Genomic DNA, 19,489 nt, shown 5'->3' on the forward strand with positions numbered 1-19,489 from the left:
CTTGGTTATTTTTTTGTAGTGTTAAAAAATTCAGTAATCCTTTCAACAAATATTTAATGAACATCTCCTGTTAGGTACCTAGGATATAGAGAAGACCAAGATGTAGTTTCTTTCCTCAGGAGTGCATACTCTAGTAGAAGAAACAGAAGTAAAAAGAACTTAAGTTCTATGCAGTAGATTATATGAAAGTGGTGTGTATGAGTAGAGAGATTTGGGGTTACAGTAGAAGGAAGAATGAATAAATGATTATGTTGCTATGACAGCAAGTTTTTTCCTTTTCTTTTCTTTAGTTGGAGAACATCAATTGACAGGCCATAAAGTGGCAGTTAAAATCTTAAATAGACAGAAGATTCGCAGTTTAGATGTTGTTGGAAAAATAAAACGAGAAATTCAAAACCTAAAACTCTTTCGTCATCCTCATATTATCAAACTGTAAGTATTTATGTATCTGAAAATGCAAAAGATAAACTGTCTTGAAATATTTCCTATGAATTCACAAAAAATTGTGTATCTTTAGTTAACTTGTTACGAAAGTATAAATCTCAGTATTTACATTCAGCAAATATTAATTCATTTAGCCTCCATCAATCCTTTCTTGCATACTTTTAGTTTATAAACAAAAGTCATTTTTCAAAATTGGTATTGTTTTCAAGAGATGAATGCAGCCTTGGAAGTTGACTCTTATCTAGTATTTACTTCGAAGGGCACTTAGGACTTTGATATTCCTAAATTCATTTTTAAATTTTTTTTCTTTTTACATCTTTTTAAATCTTTTTAAATCTTTTTTTCATTAGCATCACAGTGATTTCTTTTAGGAAAAGATAAAATGTAACTGTTTAAGATTATCCATCATCATATATTACTTCCAAAACTGCAGTAATTACTGTGTCTACTAGATAGCAAAGCTCTTAGGAAGGCAGGTGAATTTTTTTTTTTTGATAGAACAAGTTACAAACTTAAAAGGTAATATGAAGAGATTGATAAAGCTGATTAATTATATTGAAAGAAATAATTTAAAATTGATTAGACCTTGAGAAAGTAGATACTGAGTATGTAACAGTATTCTTAGAAATCATTTAAAGTTGTAGTATAATATTTAGTGAGAAAATGTAATATGCTAAACACTGAAAATTTTCTTCTTTTTAATCTTAAAGCTTGAATAGAGTTTTGTAAAATAAATATTAATCTTGTTGAGTACCTGCTTGTGGCTAGGAACTGTGTTGAGTATTTTACAGATGCAATTTCACTTTATCCTCATGATACCTATAGAGTAGGTATTATTGTTTTCAATTTATAAGTAAAGAAATTGCATATCTAAAGAGTATCAGCAATGTATCCAAGGTCAAAGAGCCAGTAAGTAGAGGAGCTGGTAGTTGAGTTCCTATCTGACTCCAAATGCTGTGCTATTAATGCTTTACTCCAGTACTCCAGTCTTTCTCAAAACAAAGTTATATGAATTCCTTTTAGGGAAAAAAATAAATTTGTGGATCCCTGGTTTTGATTTATTTTTAGTATATTGTTACTTAAGTATATACTTAAGTATATTAAGTATACTTAGTAAAAGTTAGGTGTAATAAACTCCATATCCTTAGAGCTTTGACACAATTATGAAACCAAGATAAATTCACAATTTAAATATAAGACAATGAAGTCAATGAAATTTGAAGTAGTATCTGTAATATAATGTGATAAATAATGTTGTTTTTCAAAAACCAAATCATTGTTATTTAAATAGTAGAAGGACATCCTTATTTATGTTTTGATTCAAATAATATTTAAAGGAAAAAAAATAATTAACGTCCCTGAGGCTTTGTTTGCTAGTTCATTATAATCAGACATTATATTTAGCCTAAACTTTGTTAGTGAGCAGTCTTTGGATGTCAGTGTCAACAAGGAACAGCTAGGTAATCTGCAGAGGTACATTATTTGCCTTGGGACAAGGCTAGCATAGTAGCTGTGGTAGACTGAATCATGCTCCCCTCCCACAAGACATTCTAATCCCTAGAATCTTCGAATATGTTACATTACATGGCAAAGGGGAATTAAAGTTATAGATGGATTTAAAGTAGCTAATCAGCTGATCTTAAAATAGGGAGATTTTCTTTGTTTTTCTGGGTGTGCTGATTCTACTGGAATCACAGTGGTCCTTAAAAGTGAAAGAGGGAGTCAAGGCTCAGAAGGAGATATGAGAGTGAAGTGAGGTCAGAGTGATAAAATGTGAGAAGGATGCAACTGGCTGTTGTTGACTTTGAAGATGGAGGGAAAGGGCCATGAGCTAAGAAATGCAGGCTCTCTAAAAATTAGAAAATAAAAATTATTTCTTTTAGAGGCTTGCTGCCAACCTTGATTTTAGCCCAGTGAGATATGTCAGACTTATATAAAACTACAAGATAATACATTTTTGTTGTTTTAAGCCACCAAATTTGAAGTATGGCAGCAGTAGGAAACTAATATGGGAGCATTCCTGAAATCCTTAAACAAGTGGCTTATCCAGTAATTATTGCTCGGATTGGGAGCATGTGTTTAGTCTTTACTCATACTAGCTACCTTTATTGTTAGTGAAGTGTTGCAAATTGGTATGTTCAGTGCATTTTACCAACAATATATATATGTGCCTAACTGTTCAAGAAGGCTTTTTCTGGAGGGGCTTGTTCTGCTGTTGGGTAGCTGGGATTCTAACAGTTAGCTTCAGTGTCCTCTTCATATGAAGTTCACTTCATCAACATAAACAAGTAATGAGGTCTCTGATCATGGCAGTGCATGATTGATTACAAGCTTATCGTCTAGGACCTATATTCCAGATGATCCAGAATATGTATATGCAGACTTTTTAAGATTAGCATAAGAATTATGCTACTAGCTTGGTAACCCACCTCTCCTATTCTTTGTTTCCTTAATTTTAAAATGGGGATGTGTCTACAGTGGTATAATGCCTGGTATTTGATGACAATCGGCTTAAAGTAGGAATAGGTAACTTACAAGCTTTCAGTTCACTTCAGTCCACTTGCAGGATTCTAAACTGTTTTTCCCCTACTCAAAACAGTTCATATCTGACTTCGACTCCATGTTAATAATGACTTGATTCTGATTACTGAGTGGCTTCTAAGCTAAATCTCTTTGCTCTTCCTTACTGAGCAGCCACTTCTATAAGAGGAGAAAGCTGGAAAGCCAGCCTAAAAGTATTACATGCCAGAATGAGTGTGAAGGGAGTGATCTCTGTGTTTGTCTTGTTTCTTGACCTCATCCTTTTTAGAATGCCAACCCTGAAAGACCCCAGAGAAATTTTGCCCACTTAGAGTATGAGCCCTAGTTTCTGTTCTGTTCCTATAAATGCAAATCAGATTTTGTAAGTACGCAGTTGCAACTGTCATGAGGATTTAAAAGCTTATTTTTTATGTCAAATCTACCAGTGTTTTCTTGACTTCATTTCTGAAATTATTATTTCAAATTTTGGTTTAGCTAATTATCTTATTCTGGTTTAGAATTATTTAACTATTTGCTATTTTGTTTTGTGAGGGAGATGTAGAACATTCTCAGGGTTGATCAGAAAGTAATTAGCAGAGGTGAATTTAATGTTTAAAGCTTTTGGCTTCCAGCCTTGGGCTTAATCCATTCAGCCAGATTGCCTCTTTAATTGCGGACTGAATTAAAAGAAAAAGTACTCATGTATCCTTGCTATAGAACAAGCTTATTGACATAGCCTCTAACAGTGTTAGTGATTTAAACAGGGAGAGAGACCTGATCCTTTTAGTGGTTTTTTTTGTTTTGTGCAGTCTTGGACTAACTGCCAAGAATGGTCCCTTATTACAGAATGGGCCTCTAGTTTCTCTAGCAAGAAAGCTTGAAAACCAAAATCCAAGAATGTAGGATATTTATTGCACTATATCTCTATTAACTCAAATTGTACAATCCCACTGGGAGAAAATTGAAAAGAGTAAACAGGAATCAAAGGAAACTCCAAACTTTCCCATGAACTAGAATTTGTTGATTTTTGTCTTCGTTTTCTTTTCTTCCCTGTAGTTCTTAAGGAACTTCACTTTTTTTTTTTAAATTAACATAAAACGTATTATTTGTTTCAGGGGTACAGGTCTGAGATTCATCAGTCTTACACAATTCACAGCACTCACCCTACCCAATGTCCATCACCCAGCTACCCCATCCCTCCCACCCAACCTTTCCTCCAGCGACTCTCGGTTTGTTTCCTGAGATTAAGCATCTCTTATGGTTTGTCTCCCTCTCTGGTTTCATCTTGTTTCATTTTTTCCTCTCTTCCCCTATGATCCTCTTGTTTATCAAATTCCACACATCAATGAAATCAAATGATAATTGTCTTTCTCTGATTGACTTATTTCGTTTAGCATAATACCAGCTAGTTACATCCATGCTGTTGCAAATGGCAAGATTTCATTTTTGAAATCTGCATAATATTTCATTGTGTGTGTGTGTGTATCCATTCATCTATCAATGGACATCTAGGCTCTTTCTATGGTTTGGGTATAATGGACATTGCTACTGTAAACATTGGGGTGAAACTTCCCTTTTGGATCCCTACATTTGTATCTTTGGGGTAAATACCCAGTAGTGCAGTTGCTGGGTAATATAGGGTGGCTCTATTTTCAACTTTTTGAGGAAACTCCATACTGTTTGCCAGAGTGGCTATACCAGCTTACATTCCCACCAACAGTGTAGGAGGGTTCCCCTTTCACCACATCCTCACCAATATCTGTCATTTCCTTGTGTCTGTTGGCCATTTGGATGTCTTCTTTGCAGAAATGTCTGTTCATGTCTTCTGCCCATTTCTTTTTTTTTAAAGATTTTATTTATTTATTTGACAGACAGAGATTACAAACAGGCAGAGAGGCAGGCAGAGAGAGGAAGGGAAGCAGGCACCCCGCTGAGCAGAGAGCCTGACGCGGGGCTTGATCCCAGGATGCTGGGATCTTGACCTGAACTGAAAGCAGAGGCTTTAACCCACTGAGCCACCCAGGCGCCTCTTCTGCCCATTTCTTGATTGGATTATTTGTTCTTTGGGTGCTGAGTGTGATAAGTTCTTTATAGATTTTGCATACTAGCCCTTTATCTGATAAGTCATTTGTAAATATCTTCTCCCATTCTTTCGGTTGTCTTTTGGTTTTGACTGTTTTCCTCTGCTGTGCAAAAGCTTTTACTCTTGATGAAGTCCCAATAGTTCATTTTTGCCCTTATTTCCCTTGCCTTTGGCGATGCGTTTGGAAGAAGTTGCTTTGGTTGTGGTCAAAAAGGTTGCTGCCTGTGTTCTCCTCAAGTATTTTGATGGATTCCTGTCTCACATATAGATCATTCATCCATTCTGAGTCTGCTTTTGTGTGTGGTGTGAGGAAATGGTCCAGTTTCATTCTTCTGCATGTGGTTTTCCAATTTTCCCAACACCATTTGTTTAAGAAACTGTTTTTCTCCATTGGACATACTTCCCTGCTTTGTTGAAGATTAGTTGACCGTAGAGTTGGGGGTCCATTTCTGGGCTCTCTATTCTGTTTATTGATCTATGTGTCTGTTTTTGTGCCAGTACCATACTGTCTTGATGATTGCTGCTTTGTAATAGAACTTGAAGTCTGGAATTGTGATGCCACTGGCTTTGCTTTTCTTTTTCAACATTCCTCTGGCTATTCGGGGTCTTTTCTGGTTGCATACAAATTTTAGGATTACTTGTCCCATTTCTTTGAAAAAAAGTTGATGGTATTTTGATAGGGATTGCATTAAATGTGTAGATTGCTCTAGGTAGCATAGACGTTTTCACAATATTTGTTCTTCCAATCCATGAGCATGGAACATTTTTCCATTTCTTTGTGTCTTCCTCAATTTCTTTCATGAGTACTTTATAGTTTTATGAGTACAGATTCCTTGCCTCTTTGGTTAGGTTTATTCCTAGGCATCTTATGGTTTGGGGTGCAATTGTAAATGGGATCAACTCCTTAATTTCTCTTTCTTCTGTCTTATTGTTGGTGTATAGAAATGCAACTGATTTCTGTGCATTGATTTTATATCCTGATACTGAATTCCTGTATGAGTTCTAGCAGTTTTGGGGTAGAGTCTTTTGGGTTTTCCTCATAAAGTGTCATAAAATCTGCAGAGAGTGAGAGTTTGACTCCTTCTTTGCTAATTCAGTTGCCTTTTATGTCTTTCTGTTGTCTGATTGCTGATGCTAGGACTTCTGGTATTATGTTGAATAGCAGTGGTAATAGTGGACAACCCTGCTGTGTTCCTGACCTTAGGGGAAGAGCTCTCAGTTTTCCTCCATTGAGAATGATATTTGCAGTGAGTTTTTCATAGATGGCTTTTATGATATTGAGGTATGTACCTTCTCTCTGTACAGTGTGAAGAGTTTTGATCAAGATGAATGCTGTCGGGGCGCCTGGGTGGCTCAGTGGGTTAAGCCACTGCCTTCGGCTCGGGTCATGATCTCAGGGTCCTGGGATCGAGGCCCGCATCAGGCTCTCTGCTCAACGGGGAGCCTGCTTCCTCCTCTCTCTCTCTGCCTGCCTCTCTGCCTACTTGTGATCTCTGTCAAATAAAAATAAATAAAATCTTTAAAAAAAGAAAAAGAAAGAATGCTGTACTTTGTCAAATGCTTTTTCTGCATCTACTGAGAGTATCATATGGTTCTTGTTCTTTCTTTTATTAATGTATTGTATCACATTGATTGATTTGCGGATGTTGAACCAACCTTACAGCCCAGAATAAATCCCACTTGGTTTTAGTGAGTAATCCTTTTAATGTACTGTTGGATCCTATTGTCTAGTATTTTGGTGAGAGTTTTTGCATCCATGTTCATCAGGGATATTGGTCTGTAATTCTCCTTGTCTGGTTTTGGGATCAAGGTAATGCTGGCCTCATAAAATGATTTTGGAGTTTTCCTTCCATTTCTGTTTTTTGGAACAGTTTCAGAAGAATAGGTATTAATTCTTTTTTAAATGTTTTGTACATCTGGCCCTGGGCTCTTGTTTTTATGGGGGTCTTTGATGACTGCTTCAATTTCCTTGCTGGTTATGGGTCTGTTCAGGTTTTCTATTTCTTCCTGGTTTAGTTTTGGTAGTTTAATATGTCTCTAGGAGTGCATCCATTTCTTCCAGATTGTCTAATTTGCTGGCATATAGTTGCCCATAATATGTTCTTATTTATTTATTTATTTATTTATTTATTTATTTATTTATTTATTTGACAGACAGAGATCACAAGCAGGCAGAGAGGCAAGCATAGAGAGAGAGAGAAGCAGGCTCCTTGCTGAGCAGAGAGCCTGATTCGGGGCTCGACCGCAGGACCCTGAGATCATGACCTGAGCTGAAGGCAGAGGCTTTAACCCCCGAAGCCACCCAGGGGCCCCCCCATAATATGTTCTTATAATTGTATTTCTGTGGTGTTGGTTGGGATCACTCCTCTTTCATTCAGGATTTTATTAATTTGGGTCCTTTCTCTTTTCTTTTTGAAAATTCTGGCCAGGGGTTTATCAGTCTCATTAAATCTTTCAAAGAACCAGCTTCTAGTTTTGTTGATATTCTACTGTTCTTTTGCTTTTTATTTCATTGATTTCTACTCTGATTTTTATCATTTCTCTTCTTCTGCTGCGTTTAGGTTTTAGTTGCTGTTCTTTTCCAGCTTTAGAGAACTTCACTTCAACGAATCAGAAGATTAGTACTTACTTATTTGGTAGACCTAGTTTTGTCTGTTCACTTTTTTTAAAGTTTTATCTTACTCAACCTGTAGACAGCTCTTTAACATTGTTCACCATCACCTCCTTAAAATGTTGTATTCTCTGGGTTTCTATAACATCACAGTGTTCTGATTTTCTTTTTTCATTCTCTTCTCCTCTTAAGACTCTCTTTTATGGGCCTCTTTATCTTCATAGCCATTAAATATTGATGCATGTCAGCATTGTGAGCTAGAGTAATGTTAGTGAACCACCTTTGGTTGACCCCATCTATTATGATGGTTGTCTTTTGTCATCTTTGTGCTAAAGATTTCTAAAACTATTATTTCTGAGCCAGCTATTTCTCCTGAATCCTGAACACACTTACTGAACTCTTTATTGAATGTTTCACTTCTTAAGTCATAGAATCATTTGAAACTAAATTGAACTTTTTTTTCTTTCCCAGACTTTTTCTGTTCTGTTTTGTTTTGTTTTTAAAGATTTTATTTATTTACTTGACAGAGAAGTGAGAGAGGGTACCTAAATGGGGAGTGGTGAGGGAGAAGCAGGCTTCCTGCTGAGCAGGGAGCCTGAGGCTGAGCTCAATCCCAGGACCCTGGGGTCATGACCTGAGTTGAAGTTAGATACATAATGACTGAGCCACCCAGGCATCCCAGTGTTTTGTTTTGTTTTGGGTGGCAATACCATTCATGCAATTTTCTAGCCTAAAAGTTCGGGCTCATCTTTAATTCTGTTTCTCTCATCTGTACATATAATTAATCATTGAGTTCTGCAGCCCCTTTCCCTAAATATCTTCTTAGTCTATTTCTTTCTGCTTTTATTGTCACCACTGTCTTTTGCATATTGTCCTTCAGCTATTGTTTCTGCCTAGAAAGCTTTTCCCACACCTCCGTTTCCCTAAGCTTCCAATTCCAATTTGCCATTTAGGTCTTAGCCTTTATAGGTGACTCTGTAAGTCTGTGTTAGGCATCATTGTCTGTGTACCACAGTAGTCAGCCTTTCTAAGGCCCTTGACATTATTTTGTGCTTGCTCATTTGTTTTTATTAGTATCCCCCACAAGACCAAGTTCTTTAGAAGCAGGAATTATGTTTGTTTTTTCTTTTAGTTAGCACACTTTTACTGATTACCTGGTATCTAACAGGAACTGTTCTAGGCATTGGGCATATGATAGTGAAAGACAAGGTTTCTGCCTTTATGGAGCCTCTGTTCTAGATCTATCTAACAGTTCTAGATAGTGAGTAAGCAAGTTAACAGCATTACTTTAGGCAGTGATAAGTGCTTTGAGGAGAATGAAAGGTAGTACTACTGTTCTAGGGTGTGACTAGCAAGCAGTAAGTGCTAATTCAGATTAAGTTGTGGGAAGGCCTCACTGGGGGGGGTAGAGTTTGAGCTAAAACCTGAGAGATTATAAAGATCTAGCCATCTAGTGTAATGATGTTACTATAGTATAGAACAGGTATGGAGGCAGAAGTGGAACCAGACCAGTTAGGAATCTGTTGTCGTGTAGTCCAACTAAGAGATTATGATTATGGTGGCTTTAACCAAAGTGACAGTCTATAGATTTATGCTGTCCAGTGCAGTGGCCACTGGCTACATGTAGCATAAATTTAAATCAATTAAAATATTTCATTCTCTAGTCAAACAAACCATATTTCAAGTGTTTAATAGCAATGTGTGGCTAATGACTATTGTAAGGCTATTTAAAACATTTCTATCATTGTAGAAAGTTCTATTTGATACCACTGGTCTAAGTGGAGAGAAATCTATGGGTTCAATATAAATATTTTGTAGGTTAAGTTAATGAGTTACTGAGGTTAATAAAGTAACTGAGGTTTTCGGGTTTTTTTTTGTTTTTTAAGAGGGAGGCTAAGCAATGGGATTTTTTATTTTGGCTTGAGCAACTAAGTGCTGATAATGAGGCTATTTTTTGAGGTAGGAAGAATGGTGGAGAGTCATGTTGGGGTACAGGTGGATATTAGGATACTTGTTTTAGCCATGTTAAGTTGAGAATCCCATTAGACGTCTAAATGGAGATATTAGATGTCATCTTTATGTCCCTAGCACCTAGTACAGTAATAGGTATTTACTAATTACTTACAGCATATATAAGTAAAGAGGTGCCAATTGAACAAAGCCCTGATGGTTCTATGAGGACAATAAGAGCAAAATAATGAAAATATAAAGAACATGCTATGTTGGGAGCAGCTGTCTTGTTTGGCTGGCCAATAGAATATGTGTAGGAAAATGGAGGAAGGCGAGGCCAGAAATTTAGCTTTTTCATCCCTTCATTTAGCAAATGACACCACTGAGTCACTCGGGATATACTGGCAAACAAAAAGATGACAGCAAAATCTCTGCTGCTCTGGAGCTTCTGTTCACGTGTATGGGTATAATGGGGCGGCGGGGGGTGAGAGGCAATGAGTAGGTAGACAATGAAACTTAAGTTAGTAAAATAAATTTTAAGTTAGACCATGAAAAGGTGAGGGAATATGCCATACAGATTATCTGGAGGAGGAAAATAACAAATAGAGGGAACATAAAGGCTCTGAGGTGGAGAGATCAAGGGAGCAAAGTGATCTAGGGGGAATTGTACTAAGAGATTGTACTAAGAGATGAGGACAGAGACATAAAGGGGAACCAGATTTTGTAGGGTATTATAAACCATTGTAAGGACTTAGGCTTTTACTCTGAGCCAAATGGGAAGCCATTAGAAGGTTTTGGTCAGAGGTCTGATATGACCTGACTTATATTGAAGCAGGGAAACCAATTAGGAGTCAGTTGCAGTACTGTGGAGTAGAAGAGTTGTTGGCTTAGAATAGAGCAAAGTCTGGAGGATGTTGAGAAGTAACTGTCTTCCCTATATACTTTTGAGGTAGGGTAACATTATTTGCTTAGAGATTAGATGAGGGTTGTGAAAAAAGAGAAGGCATTGATTGACTCCATGGTTATCTGGCTTGGGGAGAAAAGAATAGAGTTGCTATTAAGTGAAATGGAGAAGATTATGGGAGAAACAAGTTTGAGGTGTGGGGTATTGGAGGATGGTATCAAGAATTTGATTTTGGTTTTGTGACGTTGAGATACTTATTAGGCATCTAAGTAGAGCTATAAATAGGTTATTGAATATATGACTCCAGAGTTAAGGGGACAGGTTTAAGATAGAGATAAATTTGAAAGTCATCAGCATGTAGGTGGTACTTAAGATATTTAGAGTCTGAAGACTGAATAAGATCACCAATGATGTGAGTATAGATAAACAAGAAGTCTATGGATTGATCTCTAGGGCGTAATGATATTAAGATGTCCAAGATGAGGAGGAACCACCAAAGGAGAATGAAAATGAACAGTTCAGAGGTTGAAGGAAAACCAGGAGAATATGGTATCTTGAAGCCAAGTGAAGAATATATTTGAAGAAAGAAAGATTATTAGCTGTTCCTTATACTGCTGAGTATTGAGTAAGAAGAGATTGAGAATTGACCCATTAGATATGGCAAGGTGGAGGTTGCTAGTGTCTTTCCAAAGGGCCAGTTTATTGTAATGATGAAAGCAAAATCCTGTTTTGAGGGGGTTAGGAGAGAATTTGAGCTGAAGAAGGGGACTTAGTAATAATATGCAATTCAGGAATTTTATTAAAAGGTAAGGAGAGAAATAGTGGTAATGAGAGGAAATGTGGGTTCTAAACAGGGCTTGTTGTCTTTTTTTTTTTTTTTTTTTTTTTTTTTAAGATTAAAGATGTTATAGAATGCTTGTACACCAAAGGGGATACTTTGGTCAAGATGGAGAGACTGGTACAGGAGAAAGAAGAGCTAATTGTAGAAACCAAGTCCTTTAGTAGGTGGGAAGAATAATTGGAAGAGTTAGTGTTTGATAGTAAATGACCATGGTGTGAGTGGCTGGGTATGGTGGATGATGAAGTGGTCAAGGAAACTAGAGGCCATATATTGTACAGGTCATCCATGTGTGTATCATGTACAACAGTAGCAATGGGGGAAAAAGACATTAAGTCAGAATGAAAGGGAGTGGGGAGAGTTAGGTTGATGACTATAACAAAAAAAAGGTATTGGGAGTGTAATCCGATGGCCTGTACTTCAGAGACAGTGGAGTTTTTGAGGAAGGAGATTTTGAGTGAGGATTTCCTTTAGATCATAATATATTATCAGACTATGCAAATTGGCCAGCATTTAAATTTTCCTTGTGAATTAATAAATTGAGGATCTGATCAGCAATAGCTGCTAATTCCTCAAAAAAGAAAGACAGACATTATATGCCTTTGCTTGGAGGTGCCCAGTACCATCTAGTCTTTCAAAGGAAAATAAAAATCAAAATGAAATCTGATCTAGTCTGTAGATCTAAGAGGGTGCTATAAACTGTACCTTATGTTGCCATAGAGGATGGATCAATCAAATGAGACCATGGAATCCTCTGCAGGACAAGTCAACCGGCTTCTTCAACAAATGAATGCATGAGGAAAAAAAAAAAAACAGGTGGAGGATCAGCCCTATAAATTAAAAGAAACATGAGATATGTCAATCAATTACAATGTATAGATTATAGTTGGATCCTAATTCAATCAAAATATTAAAACAAATACCAGAAAAGCATTATAAAAGCTAATCAGGAAACCTGATGGGATATATGATGACATTCATGATTTGTTACATTTGTACATGATAGTAGTATGCACAGGTATATACACATACATTTTTTTTTTTAAAGATTTTATTTATTTGTCAGAGAGAGCGAGCGAGAGCGAGCACAGGCAGACAGAGTGGAAGGCAGAGTCAGACGGAGAAGCAGGCTCCCTGCGGAGCAAGGAGCCCGATGTGGGACTCGATCCCAGGACGCTGGGATCATGACCTGAGCTGAAGGCAGCTGCTTAACCAACTGAGCCACCCAGGCATCCCTACACATACATTTTTTAAGGTGATTTTTTTTAAAGATTTTATTTATTTATTTGACAGAGATCACAATCAAGCAGAGAAGCAGGCAGAGAGAGAAGGGGAAGCAGGCTCCCCACTGAGCAGAGAGCCTGATGTGGGGCTTGATCCCAGGACCCTGGGACCATGACCTGAGCTGAAGGTAGAAGCTTTACCCCACTGAGCCACCCAAGCGCCCCTAAGGCGATTATTTTTTAGAGATATATACAGATCTCCTTACAGAGTGTCTGAAAGCCACATTCAGTGTGAATTGATTGAAAACGTACTTTTTATGAAGTTAATCATCAAGGCATATTAATAATCTTGTACTCTAGAGTGTTAGAAAAGATACTGATTTATTCTGTATATCCATGCATAAATAAAGCATGATCAATTTAATAAAAATGGACAGGATGCAGGAGTGAGCATTTAATAAGAAATGTGTATGATATTTTGCAGGAGTTGGAGAAAATATAAATCCACAAACTTTGTAAGGATTTTAGTATTACTCAAATCTTTTTGGAAAATAGTTGGCATTACCTCTTATAATTGGACATTCACATGAACTATGACTCAGCAATTCCACTCATAGGTATATATCAAAGAGAAAATTTGCCGCATACATGAATGTTTACAGCAGCACTATTATAATAGCAAAATGTGGCAACAATTTACCCTCTAGTGGTAGAGTGGGTAAATAAATAGCCCTAGATTGGATGAATAAATAGCCCTAGATTGAAAGAATAAATAGTTTCTCAGTTAACAGGAGAGCAGATAAATAAATACAATGAAATTTTATACATTAGTCACATCAGATAACTAGCAAACACAACAATGTGGATGAATCTCAATAAAACAGGTCCCCAAATAATACATATATCCTGATAGTCTTTTTTATTTTTATTTTTTTAAAGATTTATTTATTTGAGAGAGGGCATGCAAGTGGAGGGAGGAGCAGAGGAGAGGGAGAGAGAGAATCCTTAAGGAGACTCCTTGCTGGGGTGAGTGTGGGGCCCAATACTTCCTCTATCCCAGGACCCTGAAATCATGACCTGATCTGAAGTCAAGAGTTTGACACTTAACTGACTGAGCCAGCCAGGGGCCCCACATCATACCCTTTTTTAAAGCTAAGAGCAATTAAAATAAAAATATACATAAGAATATGAATTTTACATATATATGAAGACAGGGGGATACCCTCACACACACATATGTATATATATATATATAAACTGTATAAAAGAGAAAGCAAGGGAAGCAGGAAGGGGATTCAGGATGATGGGTAACTTGGTTGAGGAGAAGCAGTGGGAGGGGGAAGACAACTCCATTGTATGGTTAGATGGAAGGTATTGTTGAGGTCCTAGGTTTTTTGTTTGGGTAATGGGTTTGTAGGTGCTTATTATAATATTAAAAATAGTAATTAACTAAATAAAAGTATGCCATTCAAGGACCAGTAAAGACAGGTGCCATGAACCAAGGATAATGATTACATTTCTTTAATAACTGATTTCTAAATAAAGAAACATATTATTCTGTATATGAAGCTATAGAAATAATATTTTGAAATCTCTATGGGTATAACCATCAAAAAGGCATACTCATGAATACTGACTTTTGCCTAACTTTGGAAAGATTTTTCCCGAGTTCTATATGCTATATAAATGGATATTGCCTAAAGATGCATATAACTTGGTCAGCTGGAGAATGCTTGAGGTTTTTGTGGATATTTGAATTTTATTTTATTAATTAGAAATACTTGTTTCTGAAAAAAATTTTTAAAGCATGTTAGTTTATTATTGTATTATATATATGAATTTCATTATTGGATTTCTTATAATGCTTCAATGTTATTATTATTTTGGAGGGCACAAAAATTTGGCTTACTTGGCTAGATTTAAGAACATAATCCTGGAATTTGCCTTTTTCCCTAAGTCCCAATATGAAGCTGGATTTGGATTTCTTTATTTTAAAAATCATGTTTCCTTTTGTCTCGGCCTCATTCTGGTTAATTGACGTTTTATTCATTGAATTTTTGTCGTATTGTTGCAGTAATTTCTGTTTCAGATTATTCTGGTTTTCCTCCAATCTGCTCACATTATTTAAAAGTGCTTCTTTATATGTTTACTTAAATGCCTACTTGATTACAGATACTTTGCTAGGTCCACACCCAATCATTGTCTAATCACAAACTGAGACACATGTTCTGAAGCTAACGAAATGCTTTTGTGCAAGCAAAAAAGGGCTGACTTGGACTTAAAAGAAGTGACCTTTAAGCGAAGCTAGAAAGGATGACTGGCAGACTGTTAAAGGGCGGAGTACAGGTCAGGTATGGGATTCAGGTTAGCAGAAACTGCTTATACAAAGATTCTGTGAAAAAAAAAAAAAGATTCTGTGGCAGAAGGAAATGCAGTACAATTAAGTGAAAGAAAGAAATACACAGGGCAACGGTGGGACATCAAAGAGGAAACAATACAGACTCAGGCAGGGGCATGATTTACTTGGGACCAAAGAGCAATGGGAACCCCCTGAAGATTTTTTTTTTATAGTTCTATTTTTTTTAATCTTTTTTTTTTTCATTTATTTATTTTCAGCATAACAGTATTATTATTTTTTCACCACACCCAGTGCTCCATGCAATCCGTGCCCTCTATAATACCCACCACCTGGTACCCCGACCTCCCACCCCCCCGCCACTTCAAACCCCTCAGATTGTTTTTCAGAGTCCATAGTCTCTCATGATTCACCTCCCCTTCCAATTTACGCCAACCCCCTTCTCTCTAACTCCCCATGTCCTCCATGCTTTTTGTTATGCTCCACAAATAAGTGAAACCATATGATAATTGACTCTCTCTGCTTGACTTACTTCACTCAGCATAATCTCTTCCAGGCCTGTCCATGTTGCTACAAAAGTTGGGTATTCATCCTTTCTGATGGAGGCATAATACTCCATAGTGTATATGGACCACATCTTCCTTATCCATTCATCCGTTGAAGGGCATCTTGCTTCTTTCCACAGTTTGGCGACCGTGGCCATTGCTGCTATAACCATTGGGGTACAGATGGCCCTTCTTTTCACTACATCTGTATCTTTGGGGTAAATACCCAGGAGTGCAATTGCAGGGTCATAGGGAAGTTCTATTTTTAATTTCTTGAGGAATCTCCACACTGTTCTCCAAAGAGGCTGCACCAACTTGCATTCCCACCAACAGTGTAAGAGGGCTCCCCTTTCTCCACATCCTCTCCAACACATGTTGTTTCCTGTCTTGCTAATTTTGGCCATTCTAACTGGTGTAAGGTGATATCTCAATGTAGTTTTAATTTGAATCTCCCTGATGGCTAGTAATGATGAACATTTTTTCATGTGTCTGATAGCCATTTGTATGTCTTTATTGGAGAAGTGTCTGTCCATATCTTCTGCCCATTTTTTGATATGATTATCTGTTTTGTGTGTGTTGAGTTTGAGGAGTTCATTATAGATCCTGGATATCAACCTTTTGTCTGTACTGTCATTTGCAAATATCTTCTCCCATTCCGTGGGTTGCCTCTTTGTTTTCTTGGTTTTTGATTAGGAGACTACTGAAGAACAGATTCTTTTGAAAAGAATTATTGTCTAATATGTGTCTTCCTGAATGGCTGTAGGCTCTACAAGTAGAAAGAGGAGCTGTCAATCTCATGAAGTACAAGACAAGTAGGTTTTCAACAAAGAGTAGATAGCACTATTTAATAGCTCAGTGTTTGGCACATGGCAAGTCAGTAAGGCTGGCTGTGATTTTCATTGCTCTAGATTGGCCCGTGACATGGACAGTGGCTACTGTGGAGTTAGAGGTTTCATGAAATAGTTCAGTCCAACAGTATCCACTGAAGACCTGTGATATACTTGAAAGAATCAGCAGCTAAATATATTAAAATTTCATCACTGTTTTTCTCATAGGCCCCAAAGATGTAACAGGGTAGAAAAGTCATGGAGAAGTCTGTTAATAAATCATATTAGCCTACATTAAGGTGACTAGGTACTCCTGCTTGGCACAATTCAATTTTTTCAGTTAGAGTTTGGTGCCTGGTGAGATTGCTTTTATAGAACAATTTCTTCTGAGTTCTTAGGTAAAATTCCCTTTTCATAGTTCATTTGAAGTAATTTCAACCTTATTACTCATTTATGTTAGTTTATTTTATATAAAGTGAGTTACCTTGTCATTTTTCATCCCAAAGACTGAAGATTGCTATTAGAAGTATTTCTTCTGAAACTCTATAATCATTTTCATACTATAACTTTAATATTTTGCTTTTTTTAAGTGTTCATACATGATGTGTCTTTTTTTAAAATGTGCAATATGTAGTTATATCACCAACGACCTGGCCCTTTTTTCTTTCCTCTTTAATAGTAACCAGAACCACCATGTAGCACAAAATTGCTGTTGTGCATATTAATTAAAGGTACCCCATCTGGGTGGACTAATTTACCACAAAGGTCTCTTGCTTCTGAGACCTTCTAAAGGGTAACATCAGAGTCACTTTTCAGCTCCTTTTCTGCCTTCACTGGGTGCCTGTAAGCCATGCAAAAACTACATACTTCGTGTCTCTAAATAGTAACTCAGTATAAGTTAGATATTGCTTATAATCAACTAGATTATAGATAATCCTTTATAAACAAAGCAAACTATTTAAAAAGTCAGTCAGTTGTTCATTTATGTGTGTTAAATGTAACCTTCAGTTAAAACATTAATTGTATTTAATTTGTTTTTAAAACTTTGGTAAAATTGGATATATGGGGGGAAGTTGTCTTTTTTTTTTTTTTTAAGATTTTGTTTATTTATATGAGAGAGAGAGAGAGAGAGATCACAAGTAGGCAGAGAGTCAGGCAGAGAGAGGGAGAAGCAGGCTTCCTGCCGAGCAGAGAGCCCCATGTGGGGCTTGATCCCAGGACCCTGAGATCATGACCTGAGCCGAAGGCAGAGGCTTAACCCACTGAGCCACCCAGGTGCCCCGGGAAGTTGTCTTCTAATAAAATTTTTTTTCTTTCAAATACAGCTAAGAGTCCTTTTTTTTTTTTTTTTTTTTTTTGAGTCTCACTTTTTAATGGTCTCAGCTTTAAATGCCTAGAAGTAAATAAAAAAAAAATACATTCATCTCTCTACTTAATTTCTTACTATGGAACTTTTTTTTTTTTTTTTAAGATTTATTAATTTGAGAGAGAAAGTGAGAGGGAGCACAGGGGAGGGGCAAAGGCAGAGGGCGAGAGAGAAGCTGAAGCAGACTCCATGCTGAGCCTGGAGCCTAATGCCAGGCTTGATCTCAGGATCCTAAGGTTATGACCCGAACTGAAACCAAGAGTTGGTTGCTTAACTGACTGTGCCACCCATATGCCCCACCTATTATGGAATGTTTTTAATATATACAAAAGCAAAGTGATGAAGCCTCATGTATTTGTCATTTGGCTTCAGCAGTTGCCAGTGTATTGTTTTATCTGCTTCTTCCCACTTCTCCCATCACAAATTATTTTGAAGCAAATCCTAAATATTACTATTTTAATCTGCAAACTCATCAGTATGTCAGTATGTCTCTTGACAGTAGGTCAGTATGTCTCTTGATTTACTGTAAATCTATAGCTTCCCTTCCCCCTTTCCTTTCCTCACATTTTGTTTGTTGGAGAAAGTGTTTGACCACTTTCTGCATTTCACTGATTAAATCTCTAGTGGTATCATTTAGGCTTAGCAAGAATATTTTTAAATTATGTTTAAATATGATACCTGATATCTATGGACCATAAAAATTTTTTTGTTTAAATGGAGAAATGAATGCTTAGTTGTTGAAGAATGAAGGATTTCAAAGATTTTGTAAACATGAAAGGGAGGATGTGAAGAGAAGTCCATAAACCTCAGAAAGCAGAGAATTTTGTAAGGCTGTGTTTATATCTCTGTGATGTTTTGATAACATAATTTGTTGCTGTCTTAAAATATTATAAAACATTGGAATACAAAATTATAGCAATAATATTACCAGCTTAATTTTTAAAAAACTAACATTTTTTTAATCATTTTTTTCATTTACAAAAAAGATACCAGGTGATCAGCACTCCAACAGATTTTTTTATGGTAATGGAATATGTGTCTGGTGGTGAATTATTTGACTACATCTGTAAACATGGACGGGTGAGTAATTTATTATCTAGTACAGTAAGCCCCTAAGCTAAGAAGAGGATAGTAGGAAATAGCAAACCACAAAGATATCTTCAAAGTCAGGGTTGCTTCTGTGATAAAGACCAACTAAAGATACAGAATATTAGACATTTTTTCTTTCTTAAAAATTATACCTTCCGGGGGTGCCTGGCAGGCTCAATTGATGGAGCATAGATTCTGGAACTTGGGGTTGTAAGTTCAAGCCCCACACTGGGTATAGAGATTGCTTAAAAATAAAATCTTAAAATAATATACATCTTTTGGGGCACCTAGTGCCTCATTTGGTTAAGCATCTGCCTTTGGTTCATGTCATGATCCGGGGGTTGTCCGGTTTCCTGCTCAGAGAGGAGACTGCTTTGCCCTCTGCCCCTCCCTCTGCTCTCTCGCTCTCTTAAATAAATAAATAAAATCTTAAAAATATACATATATACCTTTCAAAATACTGATTTTGGGACCCTAGGTGACTCAGTCATTAAGTGTCTGCCTTGGCTTAGGTCATGATCCCAGGCCACATGGGGCTGCCTGCTCAGAGGGAAGCCTGCTTCTGCCTCTCCCCCACACCTCTGTGCTTGTATTCCCTCTCTTGCCATCATTCTGGCAAGTAAATAAAATCTTTAAAAAAAATAGTGATTTTAGGGAACATATTCCACTTAATTGCCAACATGATGTCAGTGAAAAATCTTTCCATAACATTATGTTGAAGCTTCGAGGATTT

The 19,489-nt window shown here is 36.8% G+C and overlaps 2 protein-coding genes across 6 annotated transcripts in view; one reads left to right on the plus strand and one right to left on the minus strand.

Annotated features, from left to right (window-relative positions):
• The window catches only part of PRKAA2 (protein kinase AMP-activated catalytic subunit alpha 2), a 66,508-nt gene that overhangs the window by 30,190 nt on the left and 16,829 nt on the right, over nucleotides 1-19,489 (plus strand). For 2 of the 5 annotated variants that reach the window (XM_082688116.1, XM_082688117.1), the window contains 2 exons: nucleotides 291-432; nucleotides 18,654-18,747. In XM_082688116.1, the coding sequence (XP_082544242.1) occupies nucleotides 291-432; nucleotides 18,654-18,747 (236 nt within the window). Of the gene's footprint in view, nucleotides 1-290; nucleotides 433-13,577; nucleotides 13,600-18,653; nucleotides 18,748-19,489 lie in introns of those variants that run through there. The other 3 variants (XM_082688118.1, XM_082688119.1, XM_082688120.1) reach the window with 2 other exon arrangements.
• FYB2 (FYN binding protein 2) overlaps nucleotides 10,404-19,489 on the minus strand; it is a 167,043-nt gene continuing 157,957 nt past the window's right edge. Inside the window, exon 22 of the mRNA XM_082688107.1 lies at nucleotides 10,404-12,180. The gene's annotated coding sequence lies outside the window, so the exon portion shown is untranslated. The remainder of the gene's footprint in view (nucleotides 12,181-19,489) is intronic.

This window comes from Mustela nivalis (genome assembly GCF_964662115.1).
Source record: "Mustela nivalis genome assembly, chromosome: 10".
Taxonomy (NCBI): Eukaryota; Metazoa; Chordata; class Mammalia; order Carnivora; family Mustelidae; genus Mustela; species Mustela nivalis.